Source organism: Erythranthe guttata, chromosome 3, assembly GCF_056151865.1.
Source record: "Erythranthe guttata isolate IM_541 chromosome 3, IM_541, whole genome shotgun sequence".
Lineage (NCBI taxonomy): Eukaryota > Viridiplantae > Streptophyta > Magnoliopsida > Lamiales > Phrymaceae > Erythranthe > Erythranthe guttata.
In genome coordinates this window covers 18312213-18334194 of record NC_142535.1, presented here as the reverse complement: position 1 = coordinate 18334194, position 21982 = coordinate 18312213, and the positions used below count along the sequence as shown (strand labels likewise).

General features: G+C 37.9%; 8 protein-coding genes and 1 pseudogene across 13 annotated transcripts; 5 read left to right on the top strand and 4 right to left on the bottom strand.

The window, feature by feature from the left end:
- Positions 1-225: 225 nt before the first annotated feature.
- On the top strand, positions 226-897 carry LOC105974466 (uncharacterized). Its single transcript, XM_012999572.2, has one exon. It carries the CDS (start codon positions 226-228, stop codon positions 550-552), a length of 327 nt encoding a protein of 108 aa, XP_012855026.2. The 3' UTR covers positions 553-897.
- Positions 607-3164, top strand: LOC105974464 (eugenol synthase 1). 5 transcript variants are annotated; one of them, XM_088815909.1, is made up of 7 exons: positions 607-749; positions 1432-1470; positions 1666-1796; positions 1921-2055; positions 2144-2372; positions 2489-2692; positions 2777-3164. In XM_088815909.1, exons 2-7 carry the CDS (start codon positions 1440-1442, stop codon positions 2974-2976), a joined length of 930 nt encoding a protein of 309 aa, XP_088672035.1. In that variant the 5' UTR covers positions 607-749; positions 1432-1439; the 3' UTR covers positions 2977-3164. The 5 variants fall into 5 exon arrangements, with proteins under 5 accessions (XP_088672035.1, XP_088672038.1, XP_088672036.1 ...); XM_088815912.1 differs by having other exon boundaries at positions 1432-1475; XM_088815910.1 differs by lacking the exon at positions 1432-1470 and having other exon boundaries at positions 610-749.
- Positions 3165-3602: 438 nt separating this feature from the next.
- On the top strand, positions 3603-7738 carry LOC148772000 (eugenol synthase 1-like; annotated as a pseudogene). Its single transcript, XR_016030444.1, has 8 exons — positions 3603-3970; positions 4070-4959; positions 5044-5181; positions 5273-6334; positions 6420-6554; positions 6670-6898; positions 7016-7218; positions 7321-7738. The product of XR_016030444.1 is annotated as a eugenol synthase 1-like (transcript).
- On the top strand, positions 3796-5638 carry LOC105974497 (FBD-associated F-box protein At5g60610). Its single transcript, XM_088815304.1, has 5 exons — positions 3796-3970; positions 4070-4284; positions 4534-4959; positions 5044-5181; positions 5273-5638. Exons 1-5 carry the CDS (start codon positions 3796-3798, stop codon positions 5636-5638), a joined length of 1320 nt encoding a protein of 439 aa, XP_088671430.1.
- A 322-nt stretch (positions 7739-8060) lies between the features above and the next one.
- On the bottom strand, positions 8061-8939 carry LOC148771999 (F-box protein At3g28330-like). The gene has a single exon (XM_088815303.1). It carries the CDS (start codon positions 8937-8939, stop codon positions 8061-8063), a length of 879 nt encoding a protein of 292 aa, XP_088671429.1.
- A 765-nt stretch (positions 8940-9704) lies between these two features.
- LOC105974194 (F-box protein At3g07870) lies at positions 9705-10829 on the bottom strand. Its single transcript, XM_012999260.2, has one exon. The coding sequence runs from the start codon at positions 10827-10829 to the stop codon at positions 9705-9707; it is 1125 nt and encodes a 374-aa protein (XP_012854714.2).
- A 2622-nt stretch (positions 10830-13451) lies between these two features.
- Positions 13452-17305, bottom strand: LOC105974420 (stromal 70 kDa heat shock-related protein, chloroplastic). The gene is made up of 8 exons (XM_012999520.2): positions 16665-17305; positions 15515-15767; positions 15347-15426; positions 15119-15261; positions 14913-15011; positions 14643-14832; positions 14150-14548; positions 13452-14038 (listed from the first exon to the last, which is right to left on the bottom strand). The coding sequence occupies exons 1-8, from the start codon at positions 17169-17171 to the stop codon at positions 13649-13651; spliced, it is 2061 nt and encodes a 686-aa protein (XP_012854974.2). The 5' UTR covers positions 17172-17305; the 3' UTR covers positions 13452-13648.
- Positions 17306-18417: 1112 nt separating this feature from the next.
- On the top strand, positions 18418-19717 carry LOC105974341 (Acyl-CoA N-acyltransferases (NAT) superfamily protein). Its single transcript, XM_012999421.2, has 4 exons — positions 18418-18927; positions 19031-19083; positions 19156-19326; positions 19409-19717. Exons 1-4 carry the CDS (start codon positions 18550-18552, stop codon positions 19629-19631), a joined length of 825 nt encoding a protein of 274 aa, XP_012854875.2. The 5' UTR covers positions 18418-18549; the 3' UTR covers positions 19632-19717.
- Positions 19718-19752: 35 nt separating this feature from the next.
- On the bottom strand, positions 19753-21907 carry LOC105974340 (F-box/LRR-repeat protein At4g14103-like). Its single transcript, XM_012999420.2, has 4 exons — positions 20594-21907; positions 20308-20481; positions 20048-20191; positions 19753-19955 (listed from the first exon to the last, which is right to left on the bottom strand). The coding sequence occupies exons 1-4, from the start codon at positions 21602-21604 to the stop codon at positions 19935-19937; spliced, it is 1350 nt and encodes a 449-aa protein (XP_012854874.2). The 5' UTR covers positions 21605-21907; the 3' UTR covers positions 19753-19934.
- Between the last annotated feature and the right edge of the window lie 75 nt (positions 21908-21982).

Sequence of the window (21982 nt, the reverse complement as noted above, 5' to 3'; positions counted from 1 at the left end):
CGGGTCACCACTCGGAGCCTGATTAATTATGTTGGGCTAAATTTCAATTTGTCTCTATGAACTTCTAATTTGGATCTTAATACAATTGGGCTCGTCACTTATCTTATCATATATTTAATATTTCCAATATTTTTAAATAAAAAAAAAATTTAATAAATTCAGCAGAATGATTTTTTTATTCGAATTCAATTCACAGATCAAAACCTAAGCCCTAAAATCACAACAATGGCGAGACCGACTCCGGGCAGACAATCCATCGGCTCCTCCTCCACCACGCCGACGGCGGGGACAGCCACCACCACCTTAACCCTCGCGACGGCGTCATCGTCTAATCAACAGCAGCCTCAAATTACGGATTCGTTGGTGTTGAAATTGAAGATTCCGAAGAAGAAGGTTTCGTGGAAGAAAGGAACCGTGGACAACGAGCTTATGAATAAAAAAAGCTCGAAGAAATGCTGCATCTTCCACAAAGAAAAGCCTTTTGACGAAGACGATTCGGATGCTGAGGATAACTGCGATCACGATCATCATAGTATCGGAGGCGATCGATGATTAGAAAAAAAAAATCGTGGATTCGATGGAAAACCGCTGCGCTTTTGAGTTGATGATTGATTCGTTATTCATCGTTAATGGAGATTTTATTTAGGCGGGTTTCTTTTGGATTTTGAAGAATGTTGGGAGAATTTGTTTGGGATTTATTTGTTGCAGTCATCAATGGCTTGCTGTCAATATTACTACCTGCAAAATTTGTGAGTTTTGTTCTCTTTGAAATCTCGTTTACGTTACAGAGTAGAATCAAAATCGAAATACGTTTCGTTTGTTGTATGATGATCATATCATTCTAATCATTGTGTAGGTTATTGGAGAACTTTTAATATGATAATTTGGTTTCTGTTTCGAGTTTTATATTGATTACATCTTGTTGGAAATTTTTGGATTCTTCGTTTATATATTGTTTATTGGATGCTCTGTTCATCGAGATCGAGCTTGTGTTGTTCAACCTTGGTCGTTTAATACGTATTCCAATTCCATTAAAAAAATCGAAAAAATTGGAACAGAACTTTCAAAACTCAGAACAAAAAATTCTTTTCTAAAATAAAAAATATTCTGCGAAATTCGAAAACTGACGACGAGATAATGGGGCTGAGACCAATGATATTCTATTTGCACTCCTAGTTTCTTTAATTAAGAAAATAGTACTATAAATACCTTTTCAACTCACGCATTCAACAATTTTGTGCTCCCCCACCCCACCTTCCCATTATAGAATGATTGAACAATGTTCTTGCTGGTGGAGCTGAGCAAAAGTGTGCCAGTGGGGTGATATTTAACTCGATATTCGAACCGTTTTTCAAATTCTATATTGTAGTTTTATGTTTTATCTCATTTTCTCTACTAACAAAAGTTATGTATACAATACTTTTTAAGCAGAAGTGGGGATGGCACATTCGCTGCACATTCCAAATAATGGTAAGGTGTTAACAGCCCCCCACTCCTCACCCCACCTACCGACCCCCCCTCTCTCTCTCTCTATAAAAAAAGAAAATAAATAGAAGAGTACTATAAATGTGATGAAATAGTTGCGAACCAGGAATCAAGAAAGAGTTAAGTGTTTGTAACGAATGGAGAAAAATGAGAGCAAAATACTTATATTTGGAGGGACAGGGTACATTGGGAGTTACATGGTGAAGGCAAGCATCAAATTAGGACATCCGACTTATGTTTTCTCAAGGCCAAACTCCAACAACACTGAAATCCTCGATCAACTCCGATCGATGGGGGCCATTGTAGTACAAGTACGAGCTTACGACGATAATTTATGCGCACTACGTGTCATTTTCAACGATTCGTACTAAATACCGAGCTAATAATGTTCTTGGTAATTATAATTGTTCGTTTATTTTAATGCATGATTTGTAGGGAATATTGGACGATCATGAGAAACTTGTTTCGATTCTCAAGGAAGTTGATGTGGTGATCTCTGTGTTACCGTACCCTCAAGTTCTTGACCAGCTCAAAATCGTGGATGCCATCAAAGTTGCTGGTAACATTAAGGTACTTTCATCAAGACTTAAATCTAAAAAGTGTTGTACTATAATTGCGAAACAAATATTTAATATTTCGTTAATGTGCCTGTCGTTAGAGATTTTTGCCATCGGATTTTGGGGTCGAAGAGGATAGGGTGAACCCATTGCCACCCTTCGAAGCATTTTTGGAGAAGAAGAGGAAAATAAGGCGTGCCATCGAAGCAGCAAATATCCCGTACACTTTTGTCTCTGCAAATTGCTTTGGTGCTTACTTTGTCAACTATTTGCTCCGCCCTTTTGACCATAATCAAGAAATCACCGTTTACGGCACCGGTGAAGCCAAGGGTACGTACAAACAAACTAAACTTCTCAACCATTTCTATTTTTTCACAATTTTCTTTTTCAGCTGAAATTACTAATAATTCTTATCATGTTCCGTTTTCTGTTTCTGTATTAAATAGCTCTGCTGAACTATGAAGAAGACATTGGTATTTTCACTGTCAAAGTGGCAACCGATCCAAGAACAGAAAACCGTGTGGTGATATACAGGCCACCTGGTAATGTAATAACGCAGCTTGAGTTGATTTCTGCGTGGGAGAAGAAAACAGGGAAAACTTTCAAAAGGGTTCATATCCCAGAAGAAGAAATCGTGACCCTTTCACAAAGTAAGTATCGAACCACACACAGTGATTGTTGTGCCAAAAAAAAAAAAGCGATTAAAAAAATAACCGATTCTTGATTTATTGCAGCTCTGCCAGATCCTCAGAATATACCGGTTTCCATACTTCACAGCGTGTTCATAAAAGGAGCGACGACAAACTTTGATCTTGGGGAAGATGACATTGAGGCTTCATCACTATATCCGGACTTGAAATGGACCACCATTGATGAACTTCTCGATATTTTCCTGCAAAATCCGCCAAAATCTGCTAATGCAGCATTTGAATAATTGTTTTTGTTTTCGAGAAAAAATAAAAAAATCGTCTCCGATTTTATTTGGTTCAACTGTGTTGTGTGCTAATTATGGGACAATGCTTCCAATTAGATTTGCCAAGAACTCTTGCTTTTTATGCCATAATGACTGTTAAGAATATCTGTTCCTTTGGTTTTCAGGAATTCATAAACTTCTACAGTAAATGATGTTTTTTATTTTTTAATTTATAATTATTTAAATAATATAATAAACATAAATAGATAAACTATTATGCAAATTATGAGTATCAATGTGTTATTATATTGAACTATTTGAAATTAATCGATAGAGTTGAATGTACAATCCATTAAAAGAAATAATCTTTTCTATAATAGAACTTCAAATGTTTACTTTCTTCGATGTTTTCGAATTTTAAAATTTTCGAAACTTTTCGAATTGTAATTGACTAGTAGAATTTTATTTTGTACTTTCGGAATAAAAATGATTTTTCTTTTTTTGCCGTAATGAAAAAATCCGCAACTAAATTATTGGGTAAACCTACGCTCTCGTATAATAGCTTGCAATCCATACGAAAGATGTAAACGAGGTGCAAATCTTGTTATATAATATTTTCCCCTGTTTTCCTCTGTTACTACATTAGTACATTTATTGTTCTTTTCTTTTATTTTTTCCCCCACCCAATATCAATTATATAAACCCTAATTTCAAAATCGAATCTTTGCCCCGATCAGTTTCCGACCTTTTTTGCTGCCAATTATTTCTACTCGCTTATATATTTGATACAGCCACTTTGTAATTTCACTATAATTATTTATTCATGTGTTGTTTTGAGCAATGATTTCTTCTTCTCGCGTAGCTTTCTCACTGGTAATTCTATCTGCTGCAATTGCTGTTTTCTCTAAATTACCAAAAAACCCTCTTCCCAAGAAAAAGAAGCCATCTTCGCAATGCATCGTCAAAGAAGAGCCATCTTCGCAATGCATCGTCAAAAAAGAGCCATCTTCGCAATGTATGATCAACTAATTTTTTTTTTTTTTCTGGATTTTGCAATGCTTAATTTTTTGAAATTATTTATTTATTTATTTATTTTTATTTTATTTTTTTCTAGGTTCTGTAGAGAACAAGGACATGATTAGTGAACTACCAGACGATATTTTGATTTTGATTATCTCGTATATGCCTGTAAAATGTGGTATTAGGACAAGCATTTTGTCGAACAGGTGGAAGAATCTTTACAGATATTTGTCCATTGTCAAGCTCAACTGTGGCGACTTTTTGAGTCGCCACCTTCTAGAAGCACGTTCCGATCACAACTCTAGTTTAGTATTTTATTCGCTAAATAGATTCTTGAAGCTTCGTTCCGGTTCCGAGATCCTTTTTTTCCGTTTATCTTGTTGTTTGTCACGTCACCAGTTCATCGATTTAATTTCCTCTTTAGGAGGATTAGGCATTCGGACACTTGATCTAATCTGTTTGTCTCATTGCAGTACAAACACTTGTTTTTTCCCTTTCGAGTTTCTTTCGGAAATACCCTCTTTGAGATATTTCAGATTGAGCTCTTGCATTTTGCAGCAGCCAACTTTGAAAAGCGAATTTCGATTCAACTCCATCCAAATTCTTTCGCTTTCTTATGTTGTGGTATGTGATGGTGCTGTGGAGTTCATTTTGTCCAATTGTTTGAGTCTCCACTCGTTGAGAATTGTTAATTGCGATTGCCCTTCGAAGCTGTGCTTTAGTGGGCCCGGTCTACGGTTGAAGTCTCTCTATATCTTCGGTTGTGGAGATTTAGAGGAGATAGAGTTCTATGCAGACAATCTCGTCTTGTTCGAGTTTTTCAATCATGTGCTTGTTAACTTTGTTTTCAAGCACGCCCCTCGACTGGAGAGTGTATTTCTTGATGTGTTTAATGAAAATGTTACGCCTTTTGTCTTTGGGAAACTCGCAAAAGATTTGCCGAATCTGAAATCATTGACTTTCACTAAAGATCATTATTTTAAGGTACGATAAGCAATTAAGCATCCTCTTCTTTTTTTTTCGTTTTTTCTTTTACACTTTGTGTTATATGAGTTTCTTGATTATTAGGGGAGCATCGAATCTATGGACATGTTCAGCAAACTTAGGCGACTAAATCTCAGCCTAATTTCCGGACCAAGAATCGATCTTTTTACGCTGATTCCATTTTTGAAAAATTGTCCCCTCCTTGAGGAATTTATCTTGAATGTAAGAGCATTGCAATACGATTTTTACTAATTCGATCTATTTCTACGTAAACACTTCAAAATGCCCGTCGTTTCAATTGTTTGTATTGTAGATCAACTTTCTGGAAAATGAAGAACCAGAAGAGAAAACGCAGGCTGTGACATTACATTCGGAGCTGAAGAAAGTGGAAATCAGTGGATTTGTTGGGACGGAAAATGAAATTGAATTTGTCTTGTATATCCTCAAAAGTGCAGTTGGCTTAGAGAAATTGGTGATAAGTAAATGCTTAAGTATATACATGGGAACTATCAATTGCAGGACCCGATCGGAAAACCGATGGAGTGAAGAAAAGCATGAAATGATTTGCCGAAGATTAAAAGGACAAGCTATTTCCGAGACTGCGCAAGTCGTTACTCAATATGCTGCACATTTTCAAGATAAGTGGGTAGTAGAAGACGATGTTAAGGTTTTTCATTGATTATTTATGATTAGTACAGACAATTTTTGTTAAGAAATATCTCGTTTTAAAATGTTTACAGAAGTGACGGTAAATCAATGTTGATTGGACAACTAATGTCATCATTGAAGAGATCACATGCTATTAGGCACTATGGCCTAAATCGAAATTCGAATATACTTCTAGCTTTCTAGGAATGCTTTATTTGTTACCCACAATTCTGGTAAATGGGCTAATTTTGTTAATTTTTAATGAAATGTTACCACCTAATTCCTAAGTTCCCAGTTGTAGGCGTTTGTCGTTTTTTTTTTCAGTCGATTTACTAATTACAAAAAAGGCAGAAGCGGCATTGCTGGCACTACATACTCTCTCTCTCTCTCTCTCTCTCTCTCTCTCTCTCTCTCTCTCTCTCTCTCTCTCTCTCTCTCTCTCTCTCTCTCTCTCTCTCTCTCTATATTTATATATATATATATATATATATAAATGTGATGCAACAGTAGAGCAATTCATGAGCAAGAACGAAGAAAAGAGGGAAGTTAGGAATGGAGAAAAAATGAGAGCAAAATACTTATATTTGGGGGGACAGGATACAATGGGAGTTACATGGTGAAGGCAAGCATCAAATTAGGACATCCGACTTATGTTTTCTCAAGGCCAAATTCGAACAACACTCAAGTTCTCGATGAGCTGCAATCCATGGGAGCTATTATAGTACAAGTATGAGAACCGTATAAACTTAAATTAAAAATATGTTCTTGGTAAAGATGTTCATTTTTAAATTTAATGTTTTTTTTTGTTGTAGGGAATATTGGATGAGCATGAGAAGCTTGTTTCGGTGCTTAGGGAAATTGATGTGGTGATCTCTGCACTGGCGTACCCTCAAGTTTTTGACCAGCTCAAAATCTTGGATGCCGTCAAAGTTGCTGGTAATATTAAGGTACTTACTCGTTTTATTACACTAATTGTTATATGATCACTTAATCTAAAAAAAACATTGAACTAAATTTACATTTTTTTTTTGGTAATATATTTTGTTATTATGCCATCGTTAGAGATTTTTGCCGTCGGATTTTGGGGTTGAAGAGGACCGGGTGAGTGCGTTGCCACCCTTCCAAGCATTTCTTGAAAAGAAAAGGAAAATTAGACGAGCCATCGAAGCGGCATATGTACCTTACACTTTTGTGTCTGCAAATTGCTGCGGTGCTTACTTTGTCAACCATTTGCTCCGTCCTTTTGAGCAAAAACAAGCGATCACCGTTTATGGCAACGGTGAAGCCAAGGGTATATATACTTACAAACAAACCTCTCCACCATTTCTATTTTTTACTTTTTTTTCGTTTGATACTCTTAGTATTAATTATCATAATTTTTTTGTTTTTCTGGTTCTGTATCGATTAGCTGTGCTGAATTATGAAGAAGACGTCGGTATTTTCACTATCAAAGTGGCAACGGATCCAAAACAGAAAACCGTGTAGTGATATACAGGCCACCTGGCAATGTAATAACACAGCTTGAGTTGATTTCTACGTGGGAGAAGAAAACAGGAACAACTTTCGAAAGGGTTCATATCCCCGAAGAAGAAATTGTGACCCTTTCACAAAGTAAGTACATAATTCCACAAACCGAACGGTAATTGTGTGTGAGGTATCTTAATTAAGACATGCGAAAGAAAGAAAAAAAACTGATTCTTGATTTTATTGCAGCTCTGCCGAATCCTGAAAATATACCGGTTTCGATCCTTCATAGTATCTTCATGAAAGCCTCAACTATGAGCTTTGATCTTGGAGAAGATGATCTTGAGGCTTCAGCACTGTATCCAGACTTGAAATTAACCACCGTAGACGAGATTCTCGATATTTTCCTTCAAAATCCGCCAAAGCCCGCCTATGCAGCACTTGAATAATTGTTCTATTCGAGGAAAAAAAAGAAAGAAAAATCATCTTTGATTGCTTCAACTGTGTTTGTATACTAATCAATACGAAACCCGAAACCACAAAAAAAAAAAAAAAAAAAAAAAAAAAAAAAAAATACCGGTTGTATTTTATCGTAGAATTTGAGGAATTTCCTCCCACGAAGAAAGCGTGTTTCGATGAGGAATATAAAGTTGTCTATCAAATCAAACCACAATTCTGCACCACTCGAATACACCATCTCCATTCCACCATTGTCAAAGCTGTAAAAACATACAAGTCATTCTCCGGACTTTCAAACACCAACCCTTTCCCGTTTCTTGCGCCACAAATCGGGAAACGGTTTAGAAATTCAAAATCCAGGCGATTATGTATTTCTTTATCCAATTCAATCTCGATCCACCATCTTCATTCGTCAAAATCCACACATGCAGTACATCAAGCCGTGAGTGATTTACATATCCAAGATTTCCCCCAATCTCTACTAGCTTATCCATCGTTTTTCTGCAGTCGGGTAGTTTAATGGAGACGAATTACTCGTTTGTCAAACTCATGGAGATAAAATCATCACAAACTATTGTTGGAGGCATCCAATACAACGATCCATTAACGGACACTGGAATTTGCCTGATGTTACTAAATAACTCGGATGGTGGCCCCTCCGATTTTCTTGACCATTTTCTTGTACTAATGTTCAGAATCTCGCAGCCGATTAATTGCCTCGATTTCTCGCGAAGCAAGTGCACCACTTTGTACGTTTTCGCCTCGTTACAAAAGGCAAGATCAAATGATTCGTCGTAAAAGTTACCTTCTGTGCCCAATGGAAGCTCGATATGCTTTCTCGAAACAGGGTTCATGAGGAACAAGCTCTTGTAATCACTTCCCATGGTGGCCAAAACCAATCCATTATAGCTAGCTCGAACGTCAACCAACTCGACTACACTCGACTCCGTAAACGTATTGCCCCCACGATCCAAATTAAAGAAATGGAAATAAGATTTTGGCTTATGAAATGCAGGTTCGGAAAGGGTTAGCTTTCGACATATTAGAACTGTTTTGGCATGCAGAGCATGGCTTTCCCTGAAAATCGGGCTGTTGATCAAACCGAACCATTTCTTGCACATAAACTGCAACCTGAAAAGGGATTCAGCCGGGACTAAAACGAAGATCATGAAGAGCGTATCGTATTCTATACTCACCTCCGACATTCCAAAATCTTGCGACGATGTTTCTTCTTCCTTAGTATCGCCATATTTTTTTCTCTCAAGAAATTGATCGAGCAGTTGGCGGCGCCTTTCGGCTCCGGCGTTCTTACGCACTTCATATCTTATCTGGAGGCTTCGGTGCTGCCGCACTTGGGAGAATCTACGGACATGTATTCTCTCAAGAAATCCAGCTTCATCATTCGACATTCGAAGAAAGTGAAGAAGTAACCTTACACAAATTATAATGGAAAAATGGTTGTCTTTGAGAAATATATATGGTAGTTGAAACTTGGAAGGACCAATGCCACCATGAAATTTTCGCCAAGTAATTTGGCTTCTACTTCTAACAAGATATATATATATATATATATATAATATTACAATCGTTAATTTCTATTTATAAGCATTGAGCAAACAACAATGGGTAAATTACAACTACCCCTCAACTATGAATCTTTTACACACGTTTCTTGCAAACGTGGAACAGGAGAATATTCGACATAATCTAAAAGATTCCACTAACTTTGACACCACAAGGATAAACGATTAGACGTGTAAGGAGATTTATAGTTGAGGGGTGATTGTAACTACTCAGACACGAGGAATTTGAGATTTATAGTTGAGGGGTGATTGTAACTACTCAAACACGAGGAATTTTTTCGTCATTTGACATTACCTCATAGGTTGGTTGTAATTTACCCCAATTCACAGTCATATCATAATTCTATGGTATATGACTGAATAATAAATTTTCTTTCTTTTCTTCTACTTTCCTTAAGCACATTTTTATCTTGTCCGTTATTTTAGTTTTAATTTTATTTGTTCTTATAAGAATTGATTCATATTAATTATTGCCATTAAATATCAAAAGTGAAGCCTTAATTCATTGCTTATAGCAGAACAGTACATTAACTAGAGTACTTTTCTTTAAGTTTACCTAACATTATCCACGAAAACGGTGCTATAATAAATTCACGATGATCTATCAAACGACACGAGTGTGTTCTGATGAGGTATATAGAGCTTGTCCATCCTTTTGACCAATGAGTAACGGCCGCCTATCGAATAGATTCGCTTCATTACCCCGTTTTCAAAGTTTCTAACGTAAAACCGATGCTCTCGATTTTCAAGAACCATTTCTTCCCCGTTTCGTGAACTGCAAATCGGAATATAATACCTAGCCTTAACTCCCAAATCGATGCTACATTTCTTGATCCAATTCTCGCTATTAACAACCGAAACCCAAACTTGCAGTTCATTTTCTACATGAGTTACGAATCCAAGATTTCCCCCGATATCAAGTAGCCGATCCTTGTCAGCCCTACATGCAGGCAGTTTCTTCGAAACAAACTTCTCATCCTGCACATTGATCGAGACAAAATAGTCAAACCCTCGTTTCCAACACAACCAGTGCAATGATCCACCGAGAGAAACCGCGATTTCATTGGTGTCGATTAATAAATCCGGTCCGTCCATTCTCGTCCACTTTTTCGTACGAACGCTCATAATCTCAGCACCGTTGTACCCCGATTCTTCGATGAACATGTGCACTATTTTATACGTTTTCGCCTTGTCATCAAACGATATTCCATACGATCCATCACAGAATTTATCGTCAACGGCCGACGGAAGCTGAACGTGCTTTCTAGTGAGCGGGTTCACGAGTATCAAACTCGTTTTCTTTGCAGTGAAGGCAAGTACCAATCCATCGAAGCTCGCTCGAATATCGACCAGCTCAAACATACTCAATTCTATCGAATTCGATTCCCTACGGCCGAAATCGAGAAAGTGGAAGCGGCGGGGCGAATCGGGAGGAATGACAGGGTGGCAAAGGGTCAACTTTTGACAGATCAAAACGGTGTCGGATTTCTGAGCATGGCATGTAACGAAAATGGAGGTGTTGATCAAATCGAACCATCTCTTGCACACGAATTGCAGCTTGACGATGACTTCATCGGGAAGCAAGATGAAGATTCTGAAGAGCAAATCATCCGAAAGTGTCGGGTGATTTCGAAACCCTAATTTCGGATCGGATAGTTGCCTTTTGGCTGCTGGTGCTGCACTCCACGAGTAACTGCCATTGCCATTGAATTCCATCGTGCTTCGTTCACATTCAACATGACATTTCAAAAACCAGACGGCGAACCTCCATTGCGAGAAATTGTAATAGTTTTCGCACAACAAATTGAATCAAAATCACTATAAAAGCTTACTAATTGAAGTGTCTGAACGTGATAATATGCATAGCTTCTAAATTTGGGAGTAATTGGAGACGACGACCACCGTCATCTACCAGAGTTCGGAGCCCTAATTCGATTGGATCAATCGGTAATGGGTTTACAAACTTGGGCTTCAATTAGGCCCGTACCAAGTCATATTTCTTTCTATTTGATTCTATAAGCCCGAAAAAAGCCCAGGAGTTTAGTCAACGAATTAAGCAAAAACTATAATTAGAAATTATGGCTAAATTACGGTCAATCCACATAGGTAAGGTTAAATGCGGAAAAAAACCGTCATGTTTGGTTAATTACAACTATCCCCTCAACTATGGATTTTCTTACATGTCCAGCCCAGTGATGTCAAATTTAGTGGAATCTTCTAGATTATGTTGAATATTCCCTAATTTGTACCGTTTTACCTCATTCGTGCTCCATATTTTGGAACAAGATGATCATAAAATGCGTATATTGGCTTGTAAATATTAGATTGAGGTGTATAAAAAACTGTATTTTTGAGCGTATAAGAAGATTCATAATTGAGAGTGATTGTAATTACTCAAACATGAGGATTTTTTTTTTCCCGTAATTTACTGTATAAATTATTACAGAGCGTACATACAGTTGTATTACATGGGAAGTGGGATAACAAATTAGATACAGAGTAACACACACATTGTGCTGTCATTTCGGTGAAGTGTAAGTATTGAAGGTGACAAACAGAACAAATAATAATAATAATAATAATAATAATAATAATGCAATAAAAAACAACATGGACAGCTCATGCTAATTATCTTTTTAGGAATCAGACTGAGTCACTGAATCACACGCTCGGATCATACACATATACATATACATCAGCTAGATACACTGTAATAAATTGATTTACGTCAACTTTAATTTTGTAACTGTTGATTTGATTTTTGCAGAGACAAATATGAAAAAATGAAGTAGAAAGTGAAGGTGAAGCGAGTAAAGATTCTGTGCATATAGCAAAAGAACAATAGTACAGGATAGTGAGTGCGTGGTAACCCATGTGGATGTTGATGCATCCATGGTAATTAAATTATAGAGAGAGATCTAGAGAGATGTAGAGAGAGAGAGAGAGAGAGAGAGAGAGAGAGAGAGTGTGGGGGGGGGGGGGGGGGGGGTTGTTTAAGCTTAGAGGTCACATCTTGTAGTAACATTAATTGTTTGGTACCAAACCAAACCAAACCAAACATATAGAAGATAGCTCTCTCCAAGAAAAAGGAATCCCATCCAAGAAAACACCGCACATGCCTCCTACACTGTCCCATTACTCTATTATTATTATCACCAATTATTCTTTACCAAATTCATATTTTCAATCTATTTATTATTACATGCTATTAGGCCTGAATTTGAAATGTAGATCTACACATACACATGTGTATGTGTGTTTATTGAATAGTTATTTAATCAAATATAAACTATCCAATTTCAAACATAGTTATTTCAATTCCAATTTTTCCAAAATTAGGGATTTTCATATTTAAATCGGCAAAATTCAATACAATAAATTCCGTTCCGATATCCACACTAAAGCAGTAAGCATCACCATCCCCTTTAATTTGTTGTTGTTTGCACCTGCGAATTTCCACATTACATTTATAAAAAATAAAATAAAAACATTATCCCTCAATTAATTAATTAATAATTAAAACTTTACACAATAATCACAACCTCATCAAGTAGCCAAAAAGAATCTGACGACATTATAAAACGTGCATCACCGCAGAAGCAACTTTTAAGCTAACTAACAGTGAACAATGTCTTTCCCTCCAAATCTGGGAATCACAACTTCTTTCATCATCGTTGACTCAACTTCTCCCTCCCTCTTTCAAGAATTCCCTTCTCTCCTTCTTCCCCACCTCGACAAGCTCTGCGCCCCGTTTTCGAGAACCAAAATGAACAACGGCGGCTACTCCAAAATTCAAAACAAACCCAACTCGTCGAGATCCAAATCCATCGATTTCGCCGATCTCTCGTTTTCGCAGTACCATCCCACATCGAGATCCGCACCCAACTTCTCCAGCAACAGCTCCAGATTCAAATCCATCTCAAATGCCGATCAGAAGAAAACGATTACCGTGCACGCTTCGATTCCCGAGAATGACGACGATGAAGAAGAAGGTGGCGGCACTGGAGAGGTTTTCGGGATCATCCTCCACCGGAAATGTGGTGATCGGAAGGCGGCGGCTGCTGAGCAAGAAAGCTCGTCTTTTCAGACGGCGGTGAAGAGGTCGTTTTCGATGAAAAGGTCGGCTTCGGTGTCGGAAGGCTACTCGAGGATCCACCATAAGTGTGATTTGGCTGATGCAGAGGATGATGGTCCACGTGGCACTGAATTCACTGATCAAAGTAGAAATGTGAAGAAGAAAGGTAAGTTCCTAAAGGCTGTTAGGAAATTATTTAGGTTGTAATTAATTAATGTTTACATTCGGTTTTGCTTTAAAAATCGGAACGAAAGATCTACTCGTACGCGCTACCGTTTTCGGTTTCCTTTAAATTGATCAAGAACTCGATAAATCTAGTATTCCACGCTGTTTCCCTAGAAACCGAGTACAAAGATGTCATCTTTAGCATAATCAGCAAAAGCAAAGATCACATACACATACATACACATTATTTACTTTGATGTTATACAAATATACACGCGCGTAGATACATATTTTCTCAGCTGCTTTCGGTGAAATCGGCATCGATAACGTCTCCATTTCCGTCCGATGATTTAGCACTAGAAGAAGAAGTAGATCCTTCTGAGGCGGCCGCGGCACCACCAGGCTGACTGTACAAAGATTGTCCTAATTGCATCACTTCTTGATTGAGTGCTGACGTGGCGTCCTTGATTGCTCGAGTGGACCCACCGGCGAGGGAATCTTTAAGATCCTTCAATTTACTCTCCACCCTCTCTTTTACATCACTAGGGACTTTGTCTCCCAATTCTTTCAATTGTTTTTCAGTCTGATACAAAACCGACTCCGCTTGATTCTTCGTGTCGATCGCTTCTCTCTTCTCCTTGTCTTCCTTTGCGTATCTTTCCGCATCTTTCACCATCTTATCCACCTGTTCAAAAAAAAAAAAAAACCATTTTGATCCAAAGTCAATTCGAGCTTCAAAGAACGAGCAACGCAAAAAAAAAAAAAAAAAAAAAAAATCGATTTTCTTGAAATTTACCTCGTCTTTAGGCAGTGTGCTGGCACCGGTTATAGTGATATCCTGTTTTTTCCCAGTTCCTTTGTCGACAGCTGTTACGGAGAGAATCCCGTTTGCATCTATGTCGAATTTCACTTCGATTTGCGGGACCCCACGTGGGGCAGGTGGTATTCCGTCCAAACGGAAGCTTCCGAGCGATTTATTGTCTTTCACAAATTCTCGTTCACCTTGCAAAACATTTATATCAACGCTCGTTTGCCCATCGGCCGCAGTTGAAAAAACCTCCGATTTAGAAGTCGGTAGAGTCGTATTTCTCGGTATTATCTTCGTCATTACCCCGCCCAAAGTTTCCAAACCGAGCGATAATGGCGTCACATCCAATAGCACGATATCGCTGACATCACCTGCTAAAACACCAGCCTTAAACAAAAAAAAAGAAAAAACTCTCGATTTTATCAATGGTGCATAGATGAAATGATGATCAAGACAATTTTTTAAAGATTTTTATACATACCTGAACAGCCGCTCCGAGTGCAACAACCTCGTCTGGATTGACAGTTACGTTCGGTTCTTTACCGGTCATTTTTCTTACAAGACCTTGTACAGCAGGGATTCGAGTGGACCCCCCAACTAGAATTACTTCATCAATTTCCTTGATCGAAAGATTAGCATCTCTCAACGCATTTTCAACTGGAGTTTTGAGCCTGTAAATATTAATGCTACCATTTTAACATTAGGAGAAATTTAAATATAAAAATCGAACAAATGTCTCGATTTTGTGTACCTGTCGAGTAAGTCGGAGCACAAATCCTCAAATTTCGCACGTGTTATTGTCGTGTCTATATGTTTCGGACCATCGGCAGTAGCAGTGATAAAGGGCAAGCTGCAAAAATAACAACAATAGTTCTCGATAAACGATTCCAAAATAGGATTACTCGACTACATTTGAAATTTAGTAATAAGCAAAATAATAATAATGTACGTAAGTACCTTATATTAGTTTGAGTTAATGAAGACAACTCGATCTTCGCCTTCTCAGCAGTTTCGGTGAGACGTTGGAGAGCTTGCTTGTCTTTGAGAAGGTCAATACCTTCGTCCTTCCGGAAGCTACCGGCAAGCCAGTCAACAATCCTCTGTTTCATGAAAAAAGTCAAACATGAAATCGTCACCGATAATATATTCTCGAAACGAAGAAATAATTTGTGTATATTTTCGTACCTTGTCGAAATCATCACCACCTAAATGTGTGTCCCCTGAGGTGGAAAGAACCTCGAAAACTCCGTCTCCAACTTCAAGAACTGCATACAAATAGACAAATTTACCGAGTGTTTTCGACAAGCGCCGACGTATTATTATTAATCTTTTTTTATTTTATTTTTATTTTACCTGAAACATCAAATGTACCACCTCCTAGGTCAAAAACGAGAATGGTTTCGTTATTTTTTTTCTCGAAACCGTAAGCTAAAGAAGCGGCAGTGGGTTCGTTAATAATACGGAGAACGTCCAATCCAGCTATACGACCAGCGTCTTTCGTTGCGGTTCTTTGGGAGTCATTGAAATAGGCCGGTACAGTAACAACTGCTTTACTCACCTTATCGTTCAAAAACTTCGACGCGTCATCCACAAGCTTCCTTAAAACCTGCAAGTAATAAAACGACACTCTGCGTCAAAACTAAAATCGAGCAGCAGATCCAAAGTACTACGAAACATTTTATATTTTGCTGCGCACTAACACATTAAAATATCATCATCTTCGGAGAAGGGGACGAAACCACATAAACCCTTTCGTTCCTATTGTGTATTAAGATTTACGTAAAACCGGTGAAATTCGAGAACTTGCATAAATTACAGCTGCAAGAAAATAAACCCCTCTGTGATTCAACCTCACAAAATTTGAATGTGCACTAGCCGTTATAATTTAGAGTTAGCACCATAGAACAAGATTTAAGCAACTATATCGAAAATAACACGAGCGAAAACATGAAATTTATTACAAGCAAAGATTGCATCTTTTGCTCCAAAACTTACGCTAGAAACTGAATCATCTCAATATGTAGAAGAAATAGCACACAGACAAACAGACACACACACACACACACACACACACACACACACATCTATATATATAATTTAGAATTAGCAGCATAACACGAACAATATCTAAGCAGCTATACCGAAAATAACACGACCGAAAACACGAAATTTATCAAAGATTGCATCTTTTGCTCTAAAAAGTTACACTAGAAACTGAATCATCTCAATATGAAGAAGAAATAGCGCACACACACACACATACATATATATAATTTAGAATTAGCACCACAACATAAACAAGATTTAAGCAACTATACCGAAAATAACACGAGCGAAAAGATGAAACTTGTTACAAGCAAAGATTGCATCTTTTGCTCTAAAACTTACACTAGAAACTGAATCATCTCAATATGAAGAAGAAATAGCACACACACACACACACACACACACACACACACATATATATATATATATATATATATATATATATATATATATATACCTGAGCAGAGATCTCCTCGGGAGCAAACGATTTGGCAGTAGCAGGGGAGTGAAGCTTGACATTCCCATTTTCATCCATCACCACTTTATATGAAACCTGCTTCGATTCGTCGTCAACCTCGTTCATCTTCCTACCAATAAACCTCTTCACCGAGAAGAACGTGTTCTCCGGGTTCACCACCGCCTGCCTCTTCGCGACCTGCCCCACGAGCCTGTCGCCGGACTTCGTGTACGCCACCACCGACGGCGTCGTCCGCTGCCCCTCGGCGTTGGTCACGATGGTGGGCTGCCCGCCTTCCATCGCCGCCACGGCGGAGTTGGTGGTCCCCAAATCGATCCCCACCACTTTCTCGCTCACCACTCTCAAGGGTTTCTTGTGTTGTTGCTCGTTCCTCCTCCTCGTACTTAGTGTAATAAACGGCGGTTTCTTGATCGTTTTAGGGCCCAGAAAAGGGGTCTTGTTCCCTGTTTGGGGAAATGGGCAGTGGATTTGTGCCGTAGTTGCCATGAAAATTAGTATGTTGCCTGTTGCAGTTTATGATCGTTTTTTTCTGCAAGTTTTTTTTTTGGGGGAGAAAGAAAGGATTTATAAAACAAAAGGACTTGTGAGAAATAGACAAAAGTGTGCATTCTGGAGAAGTCTCGAGTTTCGACAGTTTAAGGAAAGGTCTAGGAGGTTCTCGTACGAGAAAGCAAAACGGCTCTGTGTTATTATATTTTGGTCCCTAGACTTGTAAGAACTTTAACTATTAACCCCTGTACTTTAGAAGTTAAATTTTGGTAAATTACAACCAACCCCTGAGGAATAGTCAAATTACGAAAAAAAAGCACATCATGTTTGGATAATTACAATCATCCCCTCAACTATGAATTTTCTTACACGTGTCAAATTCAACATAATCTTCTAGATTCCGTGGAATGTTGTCTAGTTTGTACTCGTTTTGTGCAAAAATGCATTTTCTAACGCACTACAATCTGATATATACAAGGCAAACAACACATCTTATAATCATTTTGCTTCCAAATGTGGAACTAGAATGGGATAAAACGGGTACAAACTTGAGAATATTTCATACAATCTAGAAGATTTCACTAAATTTGACACTGCGAGGGTGGATGTGTAAGAAGATTTATAGTTGATAGGGGTGGTTGTAATTACGCAAACTAGAGGGGTTTTTTTTCGTAATTTGACCATGTCTCAAATATGAATCTTTTTACATCTCGACAATTGCAGTGTCAAATATAGTGGAATCTTCTAGATTCTATGGAATATTTTCTAATTTGTACCCGTTTTACCTCATTCGAGCTCCACATTTTGAAACAAATTGATCATAAGATGTGTCTCTTTGCTTGTAAATATCAGATTGTGATGCATCAGATACTGCACTTTTGCACAAAACAAGTACAAATTAAAGAACATTCCGTAAAATCTAGAAGACTAAGTTGAATTTGTCACTATGAAAATAGATAAATAAGAAAACACATAGTTAAATGGGTGGTTTTAATTATTCAAATATTTTTTTTTTCTCCGTAATGTGACTATACATGAGGCGTGACCATGATTCTTTCTTTACTTTCCGTTTTCTCATTTTACTTCTATTTAACCAGAGTGATTTCTCAGGAACGACACGTGTTAGACCCATGTGCTGCCACGTAAGATTAACACAAAACAAAAAAACCCCAAAGCCCACAACCAATAGAATCTTATCCTTAACAACATGTCTCAAGGGCAGATGGAAGAAAAATAAAAACTTAGGTATTTAATCAATGTGCATTCATTAATTCATAATGTCACACTGCTACTTCCAGCTCTTCACTAATATATATAATTATAAATAAAATTAAAATTAATGTACAAATACATTTGAAAAAGTTAAGGTGAGAAAATGGCTCATCTGCATTGCAGCAAATCCATAGTTATTGAAGTTCCAAGAATCCAATTTTATTCCGATGTGGGATTCACAATTCAATCGAGAACACGATTGAAGAACACCAACAACAACAACACTAGAGGGCTTGTGCACTGCTGCACTTCTTCGACATCAACAACTCCTAATCGGAATATCGAATCGGACGACGGAATATTCCAAAACAAGAAGCTGCAGTTCGGTTATCTCTTTAGTGGTGATGATGATGCCGCCAGCTGGCAAGTGAGGAGAATGGCCGAGAAAGAAGATGAAATGAGGAGAGTAGCCGATGTTCAAGCCGAAGCTTTTCACGAGCCCGTTTTTTTGTTCGATGACATGTTCTTCGATTTCTTCAAGGTAACAAAAAATTAAAAAATTGATCACTTTTCTTGAACTGATTTTCACTTTTCATTACAATTTTTTCTAATCATTTGTTAGTTTCATGCAATTTATATTATAGGCTGAAGTGCTGGCAGGCCTACTTTACAAGCTAAGGAACTCACCTCCAGACAGGTAAATTAAATGCAATAAGCTCTACAAAACATACACATGGAATGTGAAATTACAATTCTACCCCCCCTACAGGTATGCATGTTTGGTAGCAGAGCAAAGAAGTGATCTTCTAGAAGAAACAGAGCAAGAGCTTGTAGGGGTAGTTGATGTCACAGTTATGAGGGAAGATTCTGTTCTTCGGCATCTTCCAGGGGCGCAAGAGTATCTTTATGTCTCCGGAATCTCCGTTCTAAACAAATTCAGGTTCGTTCGATTCTACCGATTTTTTTTTTTTTTTTTTTTTTTTTGAAACAATAATTTTGAGAAATGTTGATGGTTTTTTTAGGAGGCAAAAAGTGGCGACTGCGTTGCTGAAAGCTTGTGACGCACTCTCTACGATATGGGGTTTCGATTATCTTGTACTTAGAGCTTACGAAGATGATTACGGCGCTCGAAAGCTGTATTCGAACGCTGGTTATAGAGTTGTTTCTGGAGATCCTCCGTGGCTGACTAGCTGGATCGGACGAAGGAGACGAATTGTCATGGTCAAAGGGTCTTATATACAATAATGAATCTTATTACAAACTCTTATATATTCATCGAAACTGTGAATTGATCAAATAGTAAAGCAATAAATTTTGATGTTCCCTCTCGATCGATCGATAATAATGTTTTTTCAAACGCTCCATCTTTCGAATCACGCATTTCAAATGTTTATTAAGAGCAATATATAATGTACATTGATGATTCAACAACACCGGTAGAATATCCAAGAAACGAAGAAAAATAGTTGCAAACGAGTCAGAATTACAATAATCCAATAAAAGTAGAAAGATAGTCACAATAATACACGATCCGACGTTTTTGGCTCCTCAGACTTGGCTCGGTGATATCTGAAAGAGAGAAGGACAATTTCATTCGTGTTAGTCGATAAATTAAAATCAGTTTCTCCTGAATTTTCAAAATCGAATAAGAAAACAATTACCTTTGGTATTTCGACGCTCAGAAATTCCGCAGACGGAGAGTTTTCTAATAAGAAGTACATCACATGAACTGGTACAGCAATGTGTTTAGCATCATCCTTCTTATTAGTTTTCACCTTCGAATACCCGGGCGACGGCTTCTTTTTCTGAAAAAATAAAAATAAAAATTGAATAGGCATCAAAATCGTACGAAAGAACTATCAAAACTTGTCCGATAAATGCATATAAAAAAAAAGCCGAAAGACGAGCGTAATAATAATACCTTAGAGCCATCAGATATCAAAACATCGGTCGCAGCATTCTCGAGTAACTGCATAACAGTCTTGATACTCAGAGTCTTCTCTGTATATTTATTCTCGGCTGTGAATTTTATAAGCCTCAAATTCAAGAAAATTGTATGCGACCGTTCTCGTAAATCAGGAAGCGCACTTAAAACCTAAAATAGAAAAAATAAGCCAAAAAAACATATGAATCAGTAGATACCACGATCCTAATTATCGTTTTCTTTTGTTGAAAAAAACATCAAGAACGGATTTTTTTTACAAGACCTCGATTGTCTTCATCGAGAGGGAGAGGAATTCGACATTGCACATATAACGAAGCATGGACAGAAAACATTCCGCCAATTCTTGTTTCCGTTCACTTAGATTTACAATGGTGCAAGCCGTGGGGTAGCACAGTTCGATACAAGCTCTCTCCAAAAACAGCAAACTGTCGTTGAAATTCACTCGAGCAAGATGACCTTGGTATTTAAAGAACGCGAGTTTCGGAGCATTCACGTTGATCGCATGCTCGTTAAAACATATCCAAGGACTCCTCCAACACTTGATCACCAAGTTCACGAGATTCGAGAAATTCAAATTCAAAACCTTGACTTCGTCCCTCGGTCTAATCGAGCACCTGCTCAAGACCAAAGATTCGAGATTCGGGCACCCGGAGAATAAATCCCCGTTGAAGTTGTTACTGGAGAATTGGAATTTCTTGAGGTGCAGGAACTTCAAGTTGGGCAAAAGAACCGATTTTGGCAGCCTTATACTATACGGGGTGGCATTGTGGAGGTGGAGACTTGTCAGCGACGACGAAGTAAGCAACAATTCGGGGAGTACGACGGGTTGGTTCTTGACATAACCTCGTATTCGAAAATCCTGCACCTTGTGTTTGGCGGCGTAATCCATACATTTCACGAGGAGCTCCATTCCAACATCTTTGTACAGAGAGAGGCGAAACGACGTCAGATTGCTGTGCTCTCTGAGGCGGAGTACACGGTTGACGTACAGCTGGAAGAAGAAGATGCTGGGATCTTTGGCGTGTTCGGGCGGAACGACGTCGTTGTATGAATTGGGATACACGGTTTCGGTTTCGGACAACACGAAATCGAGAGATGGAGTTAGCGTCCATAGGAGTTTGTACCGCTTGGAGAGAAGTGAAGTTCTAATGGCGGATTTCGTGTCGAGGAAAGAGAGGATGTACGAGAGAATGCTGTCTGGTAAACAGCTCAGCTTGTCGAGATCGTCTTGTTCCTTTTTGCTCTTTTTGGATTTCTTGTTCTTCGCCACCATTTTTTGATTGATCTAGGGTTTCTGGTGATCGCGAAATTGAAATTCGGAAATTGGGGACGATGATCGGTAAAAAAAATAAAAATAAAAATTGAATTTGGGAATTGAATCAAATCACAAAGAAATTGGGCAATTCGTGATGGGCTTTTTCGTAAATAGGTTGTGTAATCGGAAAAGACGACGCGAAAACGACGCCGTACAAGGAGAAATAATTTGCAGAGAATTGAGAATTTGAACAAAGGGAAGGTTCTCAATTTACACAGGGGAGAGATGGAAACGATGAGTCCAATGCCCCCTTCTGTAATTATTATTAATTTTGCTTTTTTGCTTATTTATTTATTTTATTTTTTATTTTTTTAGGGTATTTATTTGACGGACACG

Excerpts from the sequence above, each read along its gene's own strand:
- LOC105974194 (XM_012999260.2), bottom strand. The coding sequence starts at position 10,829 with ATGGAATTCAATGGCAATGGCAGTTACTCGTGGAGTGCAGCACCAGCA.
- LOC148771999 (XM_088815303.1), bottom strand. The coding sequence starts at position 8,939 with ATGTCGAATGATGAAGCTGGATTTCTTGAGAGAATACATGTCCGTAGA.
- LOC105974420 (XM_012999520.2), bottom strand. The coding sequence starts at position 17,171 with ATGGCAACTACGGCACAAATCCACTGCCCATTTCCCCAAACAGGGAAC. Across the intron at positions 14,833-14,912 it reads TGCTCCGACTTACTCGACAG|GCTCAAAACTCCAGTTGAAA; the intron begins GTACACAAAATC and ends TAATATTTACAG. Across the intron at positions 14,039-14,149 it reads GCACACTGCCTAAAGACGAG|GTGGATAAGATGGTGAAAGA; the intron begins GTAAATTTCAAG and ends TTTTTTGAACAG.
- LOC105974466 (XM_012999572.2), top strand. The coding sequence starts at position 226 with ATGGCGAGACCGACTCCGGGCAGACAATCCATCGGCTCCTCCTCCACC.
- LOC105974464 (XM_012999571.2), top strand. The coding sequence starts at position 1,623 with ATGGAGAAAAATGAGAGCAAAATACTTATATTTGGAGGGACAGGGTAC. Across the intron at positions 1,797-1,920 it reads TGGGGGCCATTGTAGTACAA|GGAATATTGGACGATCATGA; the intron begins GTACGAGCTTAC and ends CATGATTTGTAG. Across the intron at positions 2,056-2,143 it reads AAGTTGCTGGTAACATTAAG|AGATTTTTGCCATCGGATTT; the intron begins GTACTTTCATCA and ends GCCTGTCGTTAG.
- LOC105974497 (XM_088815304.1), top strand. The coding sequence starts at position 3,796 with ATGATTTCTTCTTCTCGCGTAGCTTTCTCACTGGTAATTCTATCTGCT. Across the intron at positions 4,960-5,043 it reads CTAAAGATCATTATTTTAAG|GGGAGCATCGAATCTATGGA; the intron begins GTACGATAAGCA and ends CTTGATTATTAG. Across the intron at positions 5,182-5,272 it reads TTGAGGAATTTATCTTGAAT|ATCAACTTTCTGGAAAATGA; the intron begins GTAAGAGCATTG and ends TTTGTATTGTAG.
- LOC105974340 (XM_012999420.2), bottom strand. The coding sequence starts at position 21,604 with ATGGTGGCGAAGAACAAGAAATCCAAAAAGAGCAAAAAGGAACAAGAC. Across the intron at positions 20,482-20,593 it reads TCTCGATGAAGACAATCGAG|GTTTTAAGTGCGCTTCCTGA; the intron begins GTCTTGTAAAAA and ends TTTCTATTTTAG. Across the intron at positions 20,192-20,307 it reads TGATATCTGATGGCTCTAAG|AAAAAGAAGCCGTCGCCCGG; the intron begins GTATTATTATTA and ends TTATTTTTTCAG.
- LOC105974341 (XM_012999421.2), top strand. The coding sequence starts at position 18,550 with ATGGCTCATCTGCATTGCAGCAAATCCATAGTTATTGAAGTTCCAAGA. Across the intron at positions 18,928-19,030 it reads TGTTCTTCGATTTCTTCAAG|GCTGAAGTGCTGGCAGGCCT; the intron begins GTAACAAAAAAT and ends TTTATATTATAG. Across the intron at positions 19,327-19,408 it reads TCCGTTCTAAACAAATTCAG|GAGGCAAAAAGTGGCGACTG; the intron begins GTTCGTTCGATT and ends TGGTTTTTTTAG.